The sequence below is a fragment of the Tamandua tetradactyla genome, chromosome 8, assembly GCF_023851605.1.
Source record: "Tamandua tetradactyla isolate mTamTet1 chromosome 8, mTamTet1.pri, whole genome shotgun sequence".
Classification (NCBI taxonomy): Eukaryota; Metazoa; Chordata; class Mammalia; order Pilosa; family Myrmecophagidae; genus Tamandua; species Tamandua tetradactyla.
The window spans coordinates 70,306,673-70,320,580 of NC_135334.1; the positions used below are offsets into that span (position 1 = coordinate 70,306,673).

Genomic DNA, 13,908 nt, shown 5'->3' on the forward strand with positions numbered 1-13,908 from the left:
ATGTATTCTATCCCAGTTGAGGAGTGTGCTGACATCTTAAAGGGGTTCTAAATATGGGAGAGGTACTTGCTGTTGCCTCCTACTTTTCAACTTTTCTTCTGCTGTCACTGTCTTCATTGTGCTTTGGAGTTTCATTGCTCACAGCTTTTTAAAACTCTAGCAAATAAAAATAAATAAATAAAACTGAGCAAGAAGTTCAAATTTTATCCCAGATGGAGTAAGTCCACTACAGTCTATTTTTTTCCTATTAATTACACCTAAAATCTCTGGGCAAAAAATACAGAAAACAGCTACCTTGTGATTCTGAAAATTAAATAAAACCAGGTAGATGGCTCATGGGAGTCGAAACTTGGAGAAGCAAGCTCTACGGGCATGAAACTTGCTTACCCCACCCCACCCCCCACCTTTTCTCTTGTGGCTTTGCCCCAGGATTAGAACCACCATCATCAGAAGGTGAGATAGAACTTTAACATTCTGTAGGATTATATGGAATTATAATAGGACCCAGCATATACATAACAAAATATTCACAATGTCCAGGATACAGCCCAAAATTATTCAACATACTGTGAACCAGAAAAACGTGACCAGTTCTCAAGGGAAAGTATAATTGGCAGATGCTAGCTCTGAGATGATGCAGATATTGGAATTAATAGAAAAGATTTTGAAGCAGTTATTGTAAATTGAAATAGATGTAGATATAGTCATTCTTAGCAGAGACATAAAAACTATTTAAATGAACCAAATGGAAATTTTAGAACTGAAAAATAGAGTATTTGAAATAAAAAAAAACCTCTAGCTGGGCTTGATAGCAGAATGGAGATGACAGGGGAAAGAATCAATGAACTTGCAGAGAAAAAACAGAAAAATATTAACAGAGCTCTCAGGGGCCTGTAGAATAATATGAGATTCATGTCTTCGAACTTCCAGAGGGAGAGGAGAAGATTGGTGCAGAAAAAATATTTGAGGATATTATGGCCCCCAAATCCTAAATTTGGTGAAAGACATAAAATAACAGAATAAAGAAGCTCATCAACACCCTACCATCATACTTTTGGTGAAAGTCTGAATGCTTTTCCTTAACGATCAGAAATAGAGCCAGGATGACCATTACCCCTGTTCAATAGCACAGTGAAGGGTCTTGCCATGGCAACGAGGCCCAGAAAACGCTCTAACGCCCTACAGATTGTGCAGGAAGCAATAGCATTGTCTGCATTCACCAGCAACACAGAAACTCCCAAAGAATTTACAAAAAGGTTACTTGAACTTCATCTAGAAAGGTTTCAGGATAGAAGATAAATATGCATAAAATAATTGGAAACTGAAATGAAAGACAATACTATTTATAATAGCACCCCAAAATTGAAATACTTGGTGTAAACCTAACAAAATATGTGCAGGATCTTTTATGCTAAAAAGTACAAACTATTGATGAAAGAAATCAAAGTAAGCAAATGACTGAGAGACATACTGAGTTGGTGGTAGATTGAATTATGTGCCTCAATTTAGATGTGCTCTTAATCTTACTCCACATTCCTGCGGGTGTGAACCCATTGAAAATAGGACCTCTTGAAGGCATTGTTTTGAGTTAGAGTGTGGCCTGACTGAATGAGGGTGGGTGTTAACGCTGAATTACTGTCCAGAAGCCAGAAGTCAGCTTCTGAAACAGAAAGGAGAGGATCACATGTGATATGAAGCAGAGATGAAAACTACGGAGCGCTAAGGATATGTAGTAAACCAGCATCAGAATCCTAGTTTTGGGGGAGAAAGTACGTTCTTGCCAATGCCTTATTTTGTACTTCTGGCCTCTGGAGCCATGAGCCAACAAATTCCCATTGGTTAAGCCAACCAATCATCTGGTAGTTGTGATAGCAGCTCTGCCAAACTAAGACAGTGTTCAATGAATGATTCAATATTCTTATGATGTTATTTCTCCTCAAATGGCTAGATTCAATATAACTGAATCAAGATCTCTGCAGAGATTTTTTTTGTTGTTGGTAACTGTAGACATGCTCACTCTACAATTTTATGGAAAGGTAAAGGAACTAGAATAACCAAACAATTTTTAAAAAGAAGAATGAAGTTGGAGGACTCTCAGTGCCTTCTCTCAAGCCTTATATGAAGCTGCAGTAACTGGCAGTGTGGTGGTGGTGGAAGCATAGCCACCTACACCCCCGGAGCAGCATAGGGAACCCAGAAAGAGGCCTGCACATGCACAGCTGATTGATTCGTTGGAACTCAGCATAAACATGTTGTTGTCTTTCCAGCAGACAGTGCTGGTGGGTCTGGGGGAACCGGGACGCTCACTCAGTGCTGGCAGGGAGGCCAAGCGGTGCACGCACTTTGGAAAACAGTCTGGCAGTTTCTTATAAATTTAAATATACGGTAAGTCTCAGCACTACCACCCTCAAAAGGAATGAAAAGTGACCTGGTTCCTACAGAAATCTGTACATGAATGCTTATGGTGGCTTTTATTTATAGTTGTCAATAAAAAAAAGAAACAACCCAAATGCCCTTCAATTAGTGAATGGATAAGTTGTTGTACAGCCCCACGGAATGGAATGCAAGAAAACAGTAATAGAAAAAACCGAAACTAGTAGATCCAGAGTGCTTACCCATGAGAAATAGTTTTAAAATAGAAGCAAATAAAAAACAGCTTTTTTAAAAATGAATGAACTACCAATACATACAACAACATGAATGAATCTCAAATGCATTATGCTGAGTGAAAGAAGCCAGACACCAGAGGACTAACATGTATGGTTCTATTTATGTGATATCCAGGAAAAGACAAAACGATGAGACAGGAAATAGCTCAGTACTTGCCAGCAACTGGGACTGGTGGCCGGGGGCAGGGAGTGGGGGTGAGGGTTGGCTACAAAGGGGCAGTAGAAAGGATTTTTTTGGGGGGGATGGAACTGTTATTTATCTTGGTCAAAGCTCATATAAGGTACACCAAAAAGAGTGCATTTCACTACATGCAAATTATACCTCACTAAAAAAGAGAAATAAAAAGCTGAGTAATTTGTCATTCATAAGCTGCATGTACCATTTGCTGGTGCTTGTGTTGGCCCTCAAAGACATAGAAATAAATAAGACAGTTCTTCCTTCAGGGAGACACAGAAATAAATAAGACAGTTCTTCCTTCAGGGAGCTCGCACCATCAGCTGGGGTGGTTGGATGGGGAATTAGGCAGACTTCCTAGAGGAGGAAATGCTAGCACTAAGTTTTGAAGGATGAGTAGGAGTTAGAAAGGTGAGATGGGGCTGTAGACATTTCAGGTAGAAGGGAAAGCATATGGGTAGCCCCAGGGGATGAGATAACCTGGAAACTTCTGAAAACTACAAAGGACTTGATGTGGTTGGAGTGAAGGGAGTCAGCACAGCTGGCGGGAGAGGGGAGCAGACCATGGCCATGGGGGAGGGGTATCACAGATATCAGCCCAAAGAGTTTAGCTTTTATCCTGGAGACAGTGGGACAGGTTTTAAGCAGAGCAGTGAGGGACAGCAGGCTCATGCATTTCCAGGACCGCTCTGTGGTATAGAGGATGGCCTGAAGGGGAAGGCAAGAGGGAGGGGGACCAGAGAGGAGGCTGAGACATGGATGTTGGAAGCAGTGATGGAGATAAGGGCTGTACTGGAGAGGCATTTAGGGGTACAATGGCCAGAACTTGCCTCCCATCTGATAGCTGAATAATTGTTCTCGGTACCTTTACACTCACTGCTTCTTCTGCTGGATTGATCTTCCCTAGGCTTTTTACATAGCTTGTTCCTTCCCATTCTTCAGGGTAGGTCACCTTCTCAGCGAGATCCTTATCCCGTTCAAAGAAGGCCTCTCCCCATCACTCTTGCATCTCCCTATTTAATTCCCTGAAAAACAGTGTCTTGTTTATTTATTGCTTACTGTGGAATCGGAGCAGATGTCCAAGTTCTAAGCTCAACTTGACCCCTTATTACCTGTGTGATTTTGAGGAAATCATTCATCTCTATGTGCCTTAGTTTCTTCATTTTTAAAGTAGGGATAGTAACTCCTACTTCGTCTAGTTCTGATGAGGATAAAACAATGTACCAATTGTAATCCCTGGCACATAGTAAGCCCTATATAAGTGTTTGCTACTATTTTTATAATTTTGTAAGATCAGGGACTTTGTCGGTTTTCTTCACTCTATAGACCCAGCTTTTTTCTAGCATAGTGCTTGACATTCAGTGGGCACTTAATAAATGCTGTACTTGAATAGATGGTTGAAGGAAGGAAGGAAGGCACTTTCCCATCCTTGCCAGCAGATGGAACATATACGCAAGGAAAGGCTGGTTCAGCGGCAACACATAACTTGCCAACAGATGTCGCTGCAGCTCGCTGGGCCAGGAACCAAAGCCTGTGACACAGCCAATGGCAGGCACTGTCCAGCTAAGACCCTGGACAAGTATCTGAAATGGAGAGCCAGAAAGCTATGATGGTATTAAAAAGTCAAGAAGCTAAAATTATGTTTTGCATCACATATTCTAAAACTTCATTTTTTTTCTTTCAAGTCCTTTTCCAGAACAGTGGAGCTGGCCGTCCAGGCCTCTTGCTGAACTGCAATCTCAGTTCAGTGAAGTGGGAAGTTGTGGGAGTCAAAGGATGTGAGCATCTGATGTGCAGTGATGATGAGCATCCCTGTCAGCCGAGGGAGGCCACAGCGCCTGCCGATGCCTCTTTCCCAGGGTTTTGTGTTTCTGCAGGAGCAGGGGCAGGAGGAGGTGTTCACAAATCTGTTCTGGGCACTAGAACTGGAAACCCAAACGTGAATTGGGTCCAGCCTGTGCCCTGGGGGGGGCTTCTGGTCTGGTGTGGGCGATGGGCAATCAGTACCCATGAAGGTCTGGGTGGTGCAGCCGCGGGAGAAGCAGTGTGAGATCAGTTCTTCCTCAGGAGGTCAGGAAAGAAGGGGGGAGTCTGGAGCTGCCTGCAATGCTCTCTGGGTTGGGGAAGGCACCCCAAGCGGAGGGTACTGTGTGAGCAAAGGCACGAGGGCGTGACGTAGCTGGGCACAGTCACCAAAACCTGAGTAGGTTAGCACGGCGGGAGAACGGGGTTCAAGGAGGGGCAGGGCATCAGCTCTCCAGCACCAGGAGACTAGCTAGCCTAGCAGTCTGGGACATCTTTCCTCCCCCTTCAGGTCTTGTCAAAAGTCCAGAACCTACCAGCTTGGTCCAGTCCCAGAATATTCTTTTCTCAATGTAATTACTAATAGTGCCCCTTCTATTCCCCAGTGTTTCCCAGTTTGGGATGATAAATTAAATGGTCACTACAGTTACGGACCTCCTTGGGCCCCCTGTGCTTCCCATTATCACAGTGACGCTGAGTGGTCACTGCCTCTGCTGAGGACAGGAGCAGGGGCTGGTGCTGCCAGCTGTGCTCTGGGCTCAGCTAGGGCTCGGCAGGGAGTGGAGGCCCCACAAGAGTGAACTGAATGAATGTGCTTGGGAATCCAAAACAAGCCGCGTTCTCCTCTCAGGGAGCGGTAGAGATGCCCCTTCCCTCGGGAATGATCCCCCAGCAGGGCTGCTGACTTCAAGAGGCCAGAGTGGGGGCGGGGGGTCTCCGAGGCCTGCTGGAAGCTGCTGACGGAGGTTCAAGAATCCCTGGATACCTGCAGCCCCTCCCACCCCCCACATTTTCATTGCTCACTTTCTTTTCTTCATCTCCAGGGTAAAGCCCAGCTACCGCCAGCTTCCGTCTGGCTGCAGGAGGCAGTGCCCACAGAGGTGGAGATACAAAGTGAGGAGACGGGGTGGCCCTGCCTGATACTCAGAAGCAAAGCAGAGCAGGGACAGCCTGGGTGGCCTCCTGGCCTCTAGTCTGCCCTGCTCCTGACAACTTGTGTGAACCGGACTCCTGGACTCTCTGCGTCTGCTTTCCACTAAGGGTTAGTGGAGGGTGGTCTCCATGGGGCTGGCCAGCTTTGGGCTAACTGCCCTGCGGCAGTGCTGAGGGAGGAGGGCAGGGCCAGGGATGGGGTGGAGGCAGCGGGGGGACTCTGGAAGCAGCCAAGTGCATTACCGCAGGAATATTAACTGCTCCTGTCACTTCTCCCGGACCGGGAAGGGCCATGCCCATCAATTAGGGCCTCAAGCCTGCCAGGCGCGGTGACTTAAGGAAGAAGGAGAAAGACTTCAGTCAGAGCAGGCAGTGCCTTTGGAGGTCACAAGGTCAGTCCCCAGCCCGGGCTGAAGAGGAACCTGAAGCCAGAGAGAGAGGCGGATGTCCAAGGTCACTGCTGGGACTGGGGCCACGAGGGCAGGAGCTAGCTCTGCCGTGTTCATGCTGAATCCCCAGCACCCCATGCAGGGGTGGAGGCTCCATAGGTGCCGAGGGCAGACTGAAATTCAGTTCTTGGGGCTCCAGCCGAGCCCTCACTGCTCCCATCCCAGATCAAAGGTGTTGCAGAGGCAAGAGGTTTCTCAAGACAGCCCACAAGGCTTTCTTTTGTTTGGAGTTTCTAATGCAAAAGGAAAGGAAATTTCACAATTTTTACAGGGTCACAGAACCCTGGGAAGTCTGACATGTTTCTTAAAGTTTGTAGGTAGTTTCCTGTCTATCACGTTTTGACGGTCATACACCTTTCCCGCCCTCTCCTGCTTTCTACCAGCCTTGCTCTTTAAAGGGGCACCCTGCAGGTAGTTTCCCCCCATCCCCAGCACCCCACCACAGCTCCATGTCTCTGGGTCCTGACCCACCCCAGACTTCAGCAGTATCTGCAGCAGACCAGAGGGAGGGGATGGCCATTCAGTGGGGCCTTGGCATTGCTGAGTGGGTGGGTGGCATCACCGGGTGAGGGCAGGGCCACCTGGACCTCAGCTTACCTTTTCCTCCAAGATCTCTTCTGAGTTTCCACAGTGGCTCATTCCCTTATCCCACTATCCGTCTGGCCTTCTGTGAGCATGGTCTCACTCCACCCTATGTTTCCAGAGCCCAGCATGAACACTGGCACAAAATGGATGGAAGGAGGAAGCAACAACCCAACTCTGCAGGTAACAGGCACAGCACAGTTTCCTGTGTCTCACATCCCACCTCCCCACTTCCATGACTTCTCCTCCCACTGCAGAGCAGAGGAGAATGTGGAAAACGCAGATCCATCTTACCCTCATGCACATCCTCCTCCCTGCCCTCCACCACTGCTGGTCTTCTCCAATCTTCAGACTAACAAAAAAGACCTCCTTGCCTCCCAGGCCTTTGCCCAAGCTGATCCCTCTGTCCTTTGTTTGGGAAACTTCTACTCAACCTTCAAAATCCAGCTCAAATATGATTTACTCTAGGAAGTCTCCCTAGGCTGCGTCAGAGGCCCTTTTTCTTTCCTCTAGACCTTGATTAAATAGTTTGTTCCAAGGTCATTATTTTCTCTAGGATTGGCAGAGTTGTGTTAGTAAAGGCTGAATGAATGGCTGGACTTGCAAAGGAAGCAAGGCTCAGGGCCCCTGGGAACCTGTTGATGGTCCCATGAGGCCAAGGCCACTAATTCTTAGTTTAGCAGCAGTTCACATATAACAGCCTCAAAGATTTTTGCTGACCGCAAACCCACAGCTAATAGCATGTTTTATTTGCCAGGATCTATTGCAGTCTTAGGCTACATTACCAGAGGGCATGTCTTTAGAACTGGGGAGGTGACCTTGTGTTAGAGAGTTCATCACTTGTTTTGTCCTAGAGGGTTTGGCAGGGCCCCCTTTGAAGGTTATTGACAGATGGGAATGCTTCAAAAGGATTTAACCTCTTCACATAAGGAATAAGAAGGGGGAGGGGAGAAGATAAGGAGATGCAGGTACTATCTCTTGCCTCTATGAAGGGATGACCTGGGAAAAGGCATGCTTCTGGCTCCAAGGCAAAGCTGGGGCTGCCAGGGAGCCCCAAGCAGTTGTTACTCCTTGGGAGGGGGGAAGCAGTGAGCGCCCCACTGTGAGAGGGTGCTTCCTATTGAGACAGATGAGGAGGCTTCCCATATTGAACCTCTGGGCTCTTTTTCAACTTTTAGAAACACAGATTCTCAAACAACGTGGCCCTAAGTTTCTAAAATGCCAGAATTCTAGACTTCTGCCACCTGGTTAGAACTCTGTGACCCCAAAGACAAGATAATCCAGCCTGGGGATCTTGCGACAAGAGAAAAACCCGATCCTGGCCTTCCTGGCCCAGAACCCAGTGGTCTTCTCGGTCCACACATCTCAACGGGTCACTTTAATCACAAACCTCCACGGCCCTGGCTGCTGCTTCCTTCGGCCTCTCACATACCCAAGATGCAGTTCTTCCCTCCTCTGCCTTCTTACCCTCCCTGCCCCCAGCCAGGACCATGGAGAGCACGGCGTGACCCCCAGCCAGGGCCATGGAGAGCATGGCGTGACCCCCCAGCCAGACCATGGAGAGCACGGCGTGACCCCCAGCCAGGGCCATGGAGAGCATGGCGTGGCCCCCAGCCAGGGCCATGGAGAGCATGGCGTGACCCCCAGCCAGACCATGGAGAGCACGGCGTGACCCCCAGCCAGGGCCATGGAGAGCACGGCGTGACCCCCAGCCAGGGCCATGGAGAGCAAGGCGTGATCCCCCAGCCAGACCATGGAGAGCACGGCGTGACCCCCAGCCAGGGCCATGGAGAGCACGGCGTGACCCCCCAGCCAGACCATGGAGAGCACGGCGTGACCCCCAGCCAGGGCCATGGAGAGCATGGCGTGACCCCCAGCCAGACCATGGAGAGCATGGCGTGACCCCCAGCCAGGGCCATGGAGAGCATGGCGTGACCCCCAGCCAGGGCCATGGAGAGCATGGCGTGACCCCCAGCCAGGGCCATGGAGAGCATGCCGTGACCCCCAGCCAGACCATGGAGAGCATGGCGTGACCCCCAGCCAGGGCCATGGAGAGCATGGCGTGACCCCCAGCCAGGGCCATGGAGAGCAAGGCGTGACCCCCAGCCAGGGCCATGGAGAGCATGGCGTGACCCCCAGCCAGGGCCATGGAGAGCACGGCGTGACCCCCAGCCAGGGCCATGGAGAGCAAGGCGTGACCCCCAGCCAGGGCCATGGAGAGCATGGCGTGACCCCCAGCCAGGGCCCTGGAGAGCATGGCGTGACCCCCAGCCAGGGCCCTGGAGAGCAAGGCGTGACCCCCAGCCAGGGCCCTGGAGAGCAAGGCGTGACACAGGACAAAAGGGAGCATCAAGTAATTCACCCCAGGGGATGATCCCAATGCAGCAAATGAGCCCTCTTCTTTCCTGTCTGGCTGCAGAGGGAATGAACTGCCTCTGATTCTCAGTAGCTGGATTTCCTCCCCGATAGCCTTGTCTGAGTGTTAGCCTGACTATTAGCCTTTCTCCCCAGCCCCCCTCCCCGGCAGTGATGGGAACGGAAGAGGAAGAGGATATAGAGGAAGCTTAGGATCCCATGCTGGCTGCAGATAATCCCATCTCAGAGAACAAAATGCAGACTGGTTTTGGAGAGCAATGACATCCCAATGGGAAGTCCTACCATGGGTCTAACCCCAATCCTGCTATGGGCGGTCAGAGCCAACTTCTCCCGCAGTCTGAGAGAGGACACTTCACTGCCTCACCTTGGACATGTCCAACGTGCCCTCCCAAGTGCCCCTTGCACTTCCATCAATGCCCCAAGCTCAGCAGAAATGACACGGCACCACTTTCAAGAGCAGAGTTCCAGAGATTATTGCAGACTTTATAGAAAATTGCCCAAGGGAGATCCAGATTTGGGGGGTGGGTGGGGTGGGAAGGCAGGCCTCAAGCCAATATGTTGAAGGAGGGCAACTTCCTGTGTGCAGAGGCAGCACAGGCCAGCCGTTCTGCCTGACCTAGGGGGTGGGGAGTCAGGGAGAGGTGGCCCCCTCTCCACTCACCAATTGTGCTTTGGGATCATGCAGAAGGCAGGACGCTGAGGCTCTGACCCTAAACAGGAGGGTTTGTGCCTGAGACAGAAGGCAAGAGTCCCTTGCTCTTCCAGAAGGTGTACGGGCGGGCCAAGGAATCTCCACTGGACAACAGCCAAAATGGGTGGGAAAGAGAGTGGAGAAATTGGTGGGCAGCAACTCCCAGCTCTTCAGAGTCCCTCTCCAACCCCTCTCTAAGGCCAAGAGGGATGGTGACCATGGACCTGAGGCCTGACCATCCACATCATACTCCCCAAGATTCTCTCCTTCCGTCCAAAAGGATTTGCTAATATGGGGCGGGGTACTTGGTACCTGGTTTTGCAGGCCTGGAGAGCTCATCCTGGGAGGAAAGGGGTGTGAGCACATCCCAGGGTGGGATTCCTTATTAGATTTTGATCCAGTGAGTGGCAGGGGTGGGTACGGAATACAAGTAATGGGACTGGGTGTGGGGGCAGGGGGTGAAGCTCAAATTGGGGTGAAGAGCTTAGAGTTTGAGACTGGGGACAAGCACTAAGCACTGGGTACCAGAGCCCCAGTGGGGAAAGGCTGAGGATCAGCTCCACACTAAGGCTACAACAGGGTATGCTCGTGCCTATGACAGGAGAGACAGACTGAGAGCTTCACCTCAAGATTGGGTTAAGGAAGGGAGAGTCCTAGGTCAGAGCTGGGGAGGTGGGGAGTGAGGGAGGTGGGGTATGAATACATCCTCAGATTGGGGGATGAATACATCCCTGACCTTCAGAGCTCTAGGATGTGGGTCTCCACGTAGGGTGGACTCTGGGAAGGGGCAAACGGTTCAGAGTCCACAAAAACTTTCTGGTGGAGGTGCTCTGCTTCAGAGACCAGAATGGGATGGGAGGGTCCCTGAACCCTGGGAGGGGAGCTGAGGGCTCCAAGCTGGAGGGTCAGTGCTAGGGCAGCCTAGGACGTTGGGGCATAATGTCTCTGGTTGGAAAGGTTGGGCTCAAAACAGGTGGAAGCGGTCACAGGGCTCCAGGTTGAAGGAAATGTCTATGGGCAAGTCTTGAAAAAGAGAGGGTCCTTTTGGTGGTCCAGGAGGGATGTGCTTGAGTCTGGGATGGGTGGGTGGGGTTTCTGGAATCAGCCTGGGTGTCTCAGGGTCTTTGGTAAGAAGGAGCTCTCAGAGGTCGAAAGAGGACGGGGGAGGGGCAGCGTGGGGCCTCTGGGTGGGGCTGGGAGTACGCTACGATCCAAAGGTGTCCGGCTGGTCAGGGGAAGGTCTCAAAGCCCCTAAGACCGCGTGCGGGTGCTTCATACCCACGGTTTCTGGCCAGGCAGCCCCAATAAGGTCATCAGCTGGCAGGAACAGCCACCCCCCCAAACCCCAACAGGCGAAGATCAGAGGCCCGAGCCCGGGGAGGTGGCGCGGGAGCCGGCGGGGGCGGTCTGGGTAGGCGCGCGGCGCGGGTCGGCGTCCTGCTCGTAGCGGTAGTGGTAGCCCTCCATCTGGTCCCGGCAGGCCTCGCGCAAGTTGCGCATCCAGCGCTGGATGCCGCGGCGGTTTAAGTAGAGCACCATTAGGAAGATGAGGCCGATGAGCGCAAGCACTAGCCCGAAGAAGACGTAGGAAGCTTCCAGCTCCGGACCTGCAAGGCCCACTTCTTCCCCGCGACCGTGAGCATCGCCGTCCGCGCAGTGCAGCCGCACCTCATCCAGGTCCAGGAAAGGGCGGTCGTGCAGCGCCCGCGGAGCCGCGCAGCGCAGGCGTCGCGCGTCGGGTACGCGCTCCGTGGCGTTACGCAGCCAAGCCAGCAGGGGGCGCGCGGCGCAGCCGCAGCGCAGCGGGTTGTCGGCGAGCAAGAGATGCGGACCCGGGAGGCCGCCATCGCGCTCCAGCGCTCGCAGCTCGTCGGCGCTCAGGCCCACCAGCGCGTTGAGACGCGCGTCCAGCTGCTCCAGGCGCGGCAGGCGCAGCGCGGCGGGAGGCAGGCGGCTCAGCGCGTTGCCCCTCAGGCCCAGGAGGCGCAGGTCAGCCAACGGGGCTAGCGCGACGTCCAGCCTGTGCAGCAGCGCGAGGCCACCCCGGGCCAGCGCGTTGTTGAGTTGCAGCGAGCGCAGCGCGGGCAGCCCGCGGAAGGCGGCGCCGCCCAGGACGCGCAGCGGGTTATGACTCAAGTCGAGCGCCGCCAGGCTGGGCAGCCCGTCGAAGGCGCCGTCTTCCACCACCTCGATGTTGTTGTGCGTGAGGCGCAGCGCGCTCAGGAGCGGTAGGCGCACGCTCGCCGCCGCCTCCTCCTCCTCCTCCTCCCCGTCCGCGTCCCCGCCGGCGAAGGCGGCAGCGCGCAGCACGGTCAAGTTGGCGCCCACGATGGTGAGGTTGCGCGCGTCGGGCGGCACGTCCCGCGGCGGCTGCCGGAGCTCCGCGCCGGAGGCGCAGCGCAATAGCAGCGTGGGGCCGCCGAAGCAGTAGCACTGGAAGGGACAGGGCGCGGCCGGCCGGCTCAGAGCAGCAGCCACGAACAGCAGCCCGGGGAGCAGCGGGCCCCGGAACCCCGGCTGTCCCACTTGCGCGGCCATAGCGGCCGCCCCCACATCCAGCGTCCGGACCGTCGAGCTCACCAGTGAGTTGGGAGCGCCTTTGGTGGGGGAACGGGTGGGGCAAGTCCTTGACCCGGAGCGGCTCGCAGTCCCGGTTGTCAGTCCGCTGTCTCTAAAGTCCGAGGAGCCTTCACTTTCCTGGCCGAGGGCGAGAGGCTTCAGGCGGGGAGCGGAGCCCCCCGCCCCCGGTCCCCTCCTAGCCCTGTGCACCGGCCTCGGACTTCCTTGGCCGTTCCGGGCTCGGAGCCGAGTGGGCAGGGTTTGCCTCCCCCCCCCCCCCTCCCCGCCTCCCAACCTCCTCCTCCGCCCCCAGCGGAGTCTCCGCGCCCTCCTCGCCGCGGGAGGCGGGGTGGAAGGCTCCTGAGAATCTGAGCAGTAGGCTTTTGCGCTTTTTCTCCCCCACCTTCCGGCCTGGGGCAGCTGAGAAGTTTCGCGCTCCGCGCTATGACTTGTTCCCCGCCTCCCCCGCGTCCCCCCATTTAAGCTTGTTCTTTCCTTTTCCTTCTCTGGCACGTGTGGGGTGGGGCAGGGTTGGGCTGGGAAGAGCAGGCAAGTGTGTTGGCACCATGGAAGTTAGAATTTGCGGGGAGGACTTTGGACCCCCTTACCCCTGCAACTGAGGCAGGTTGAGAGGTGGACTGGGAAAATGACTCCGTTTTCAGCCTCTTCCTAATCTCTGTGATCAGGAAGAAGGCATTGCAAGGAGAAAGACTGGAAAATCCCCAGCCTCGGTCCCCTTCTCTGAGCGACCCCAGTTCCCTTAGGCACGGCTGTGTCACTACCCCTGCAAGTCCCATGAGACCAGTCTTTTCTCGACTCCATCCCGTTCTTCTGGAAAGTCTACTGCAGCACCCACCCTCCCTGCCCCCATCGCTAGCCATTCTCCTCTGCTTTGCTGGGAGTTCTCAGATCTGGGTTCCTCCAGCCAGCTGGACTCCTCCCCCAAGCACTCTCCTTGGCACCGGGACTGGGTGGGTGTAGTGATTCAGCTTTTTGCTTTTCCCCTCCCTGCCCCAGCACCTGCACACCCTGCTAGGCCCTCCTGCTGGGTCTCGGACCCTGGGGTCCCTTGGATATTATCTACTTGTCTCTTCTCCCCTCCAAGCTACCCACATGTAAATGGTGAATGGCAACAGAAGGTTTGGGATTCCAGAGGTTGGGAGAACAGTAGCAGATTTTGTAGCATGGGGTGAAGGGAGGGTCTCAGTGGGGGCTGAGCTGTTTATAGGTTTGTTTTCTTCTGGATTTTTTTTCTTTCCCAGAACTGGCAAGCTCCAGACCTGATTTAAAGAGACAGGCTCCTCAGAAGGGAGCATTCCTGGCCTTGGCATGAATTATTCAGGCTGGAGAGGCTGACACTTGATTCTGATCCGCAGGCTATTCCGTGGTATCAGCAGAGCTGGTTGGGATGGAGCCTCCCCATCCCCCTCAGAATCAGTCAGCCTCTTTCTC

At 53.2% G+C, this 13,908-nt stretch overlaps 1 protein-coding gene across 1 annotated transcript; it reads right to left on the reverse strand.

Moving 5' to 3' along the window:
- Window positions 1-10,287: 10,287 nt before the first annotated feature.
- On the reverse strand, window positions 10,288-12,726 carry TPBGL (trophoblast glycoprotein like). Its single transcript, XM_077113563.1, has one exon. The coding sequence runs from the start codon at window positions 12,433-12,435 to the stop codon at window positions 11,257-11,259; it is 1,179 nt and encodes a 392-aa protein (XP_076969678.1). The 5' UTR covers window positions 12,436-12,726; the 3' UTR covers window positions 10,288-11,256.
- Window positions 12,727-13,908: the final 1,182 nt, after the last annotated feature.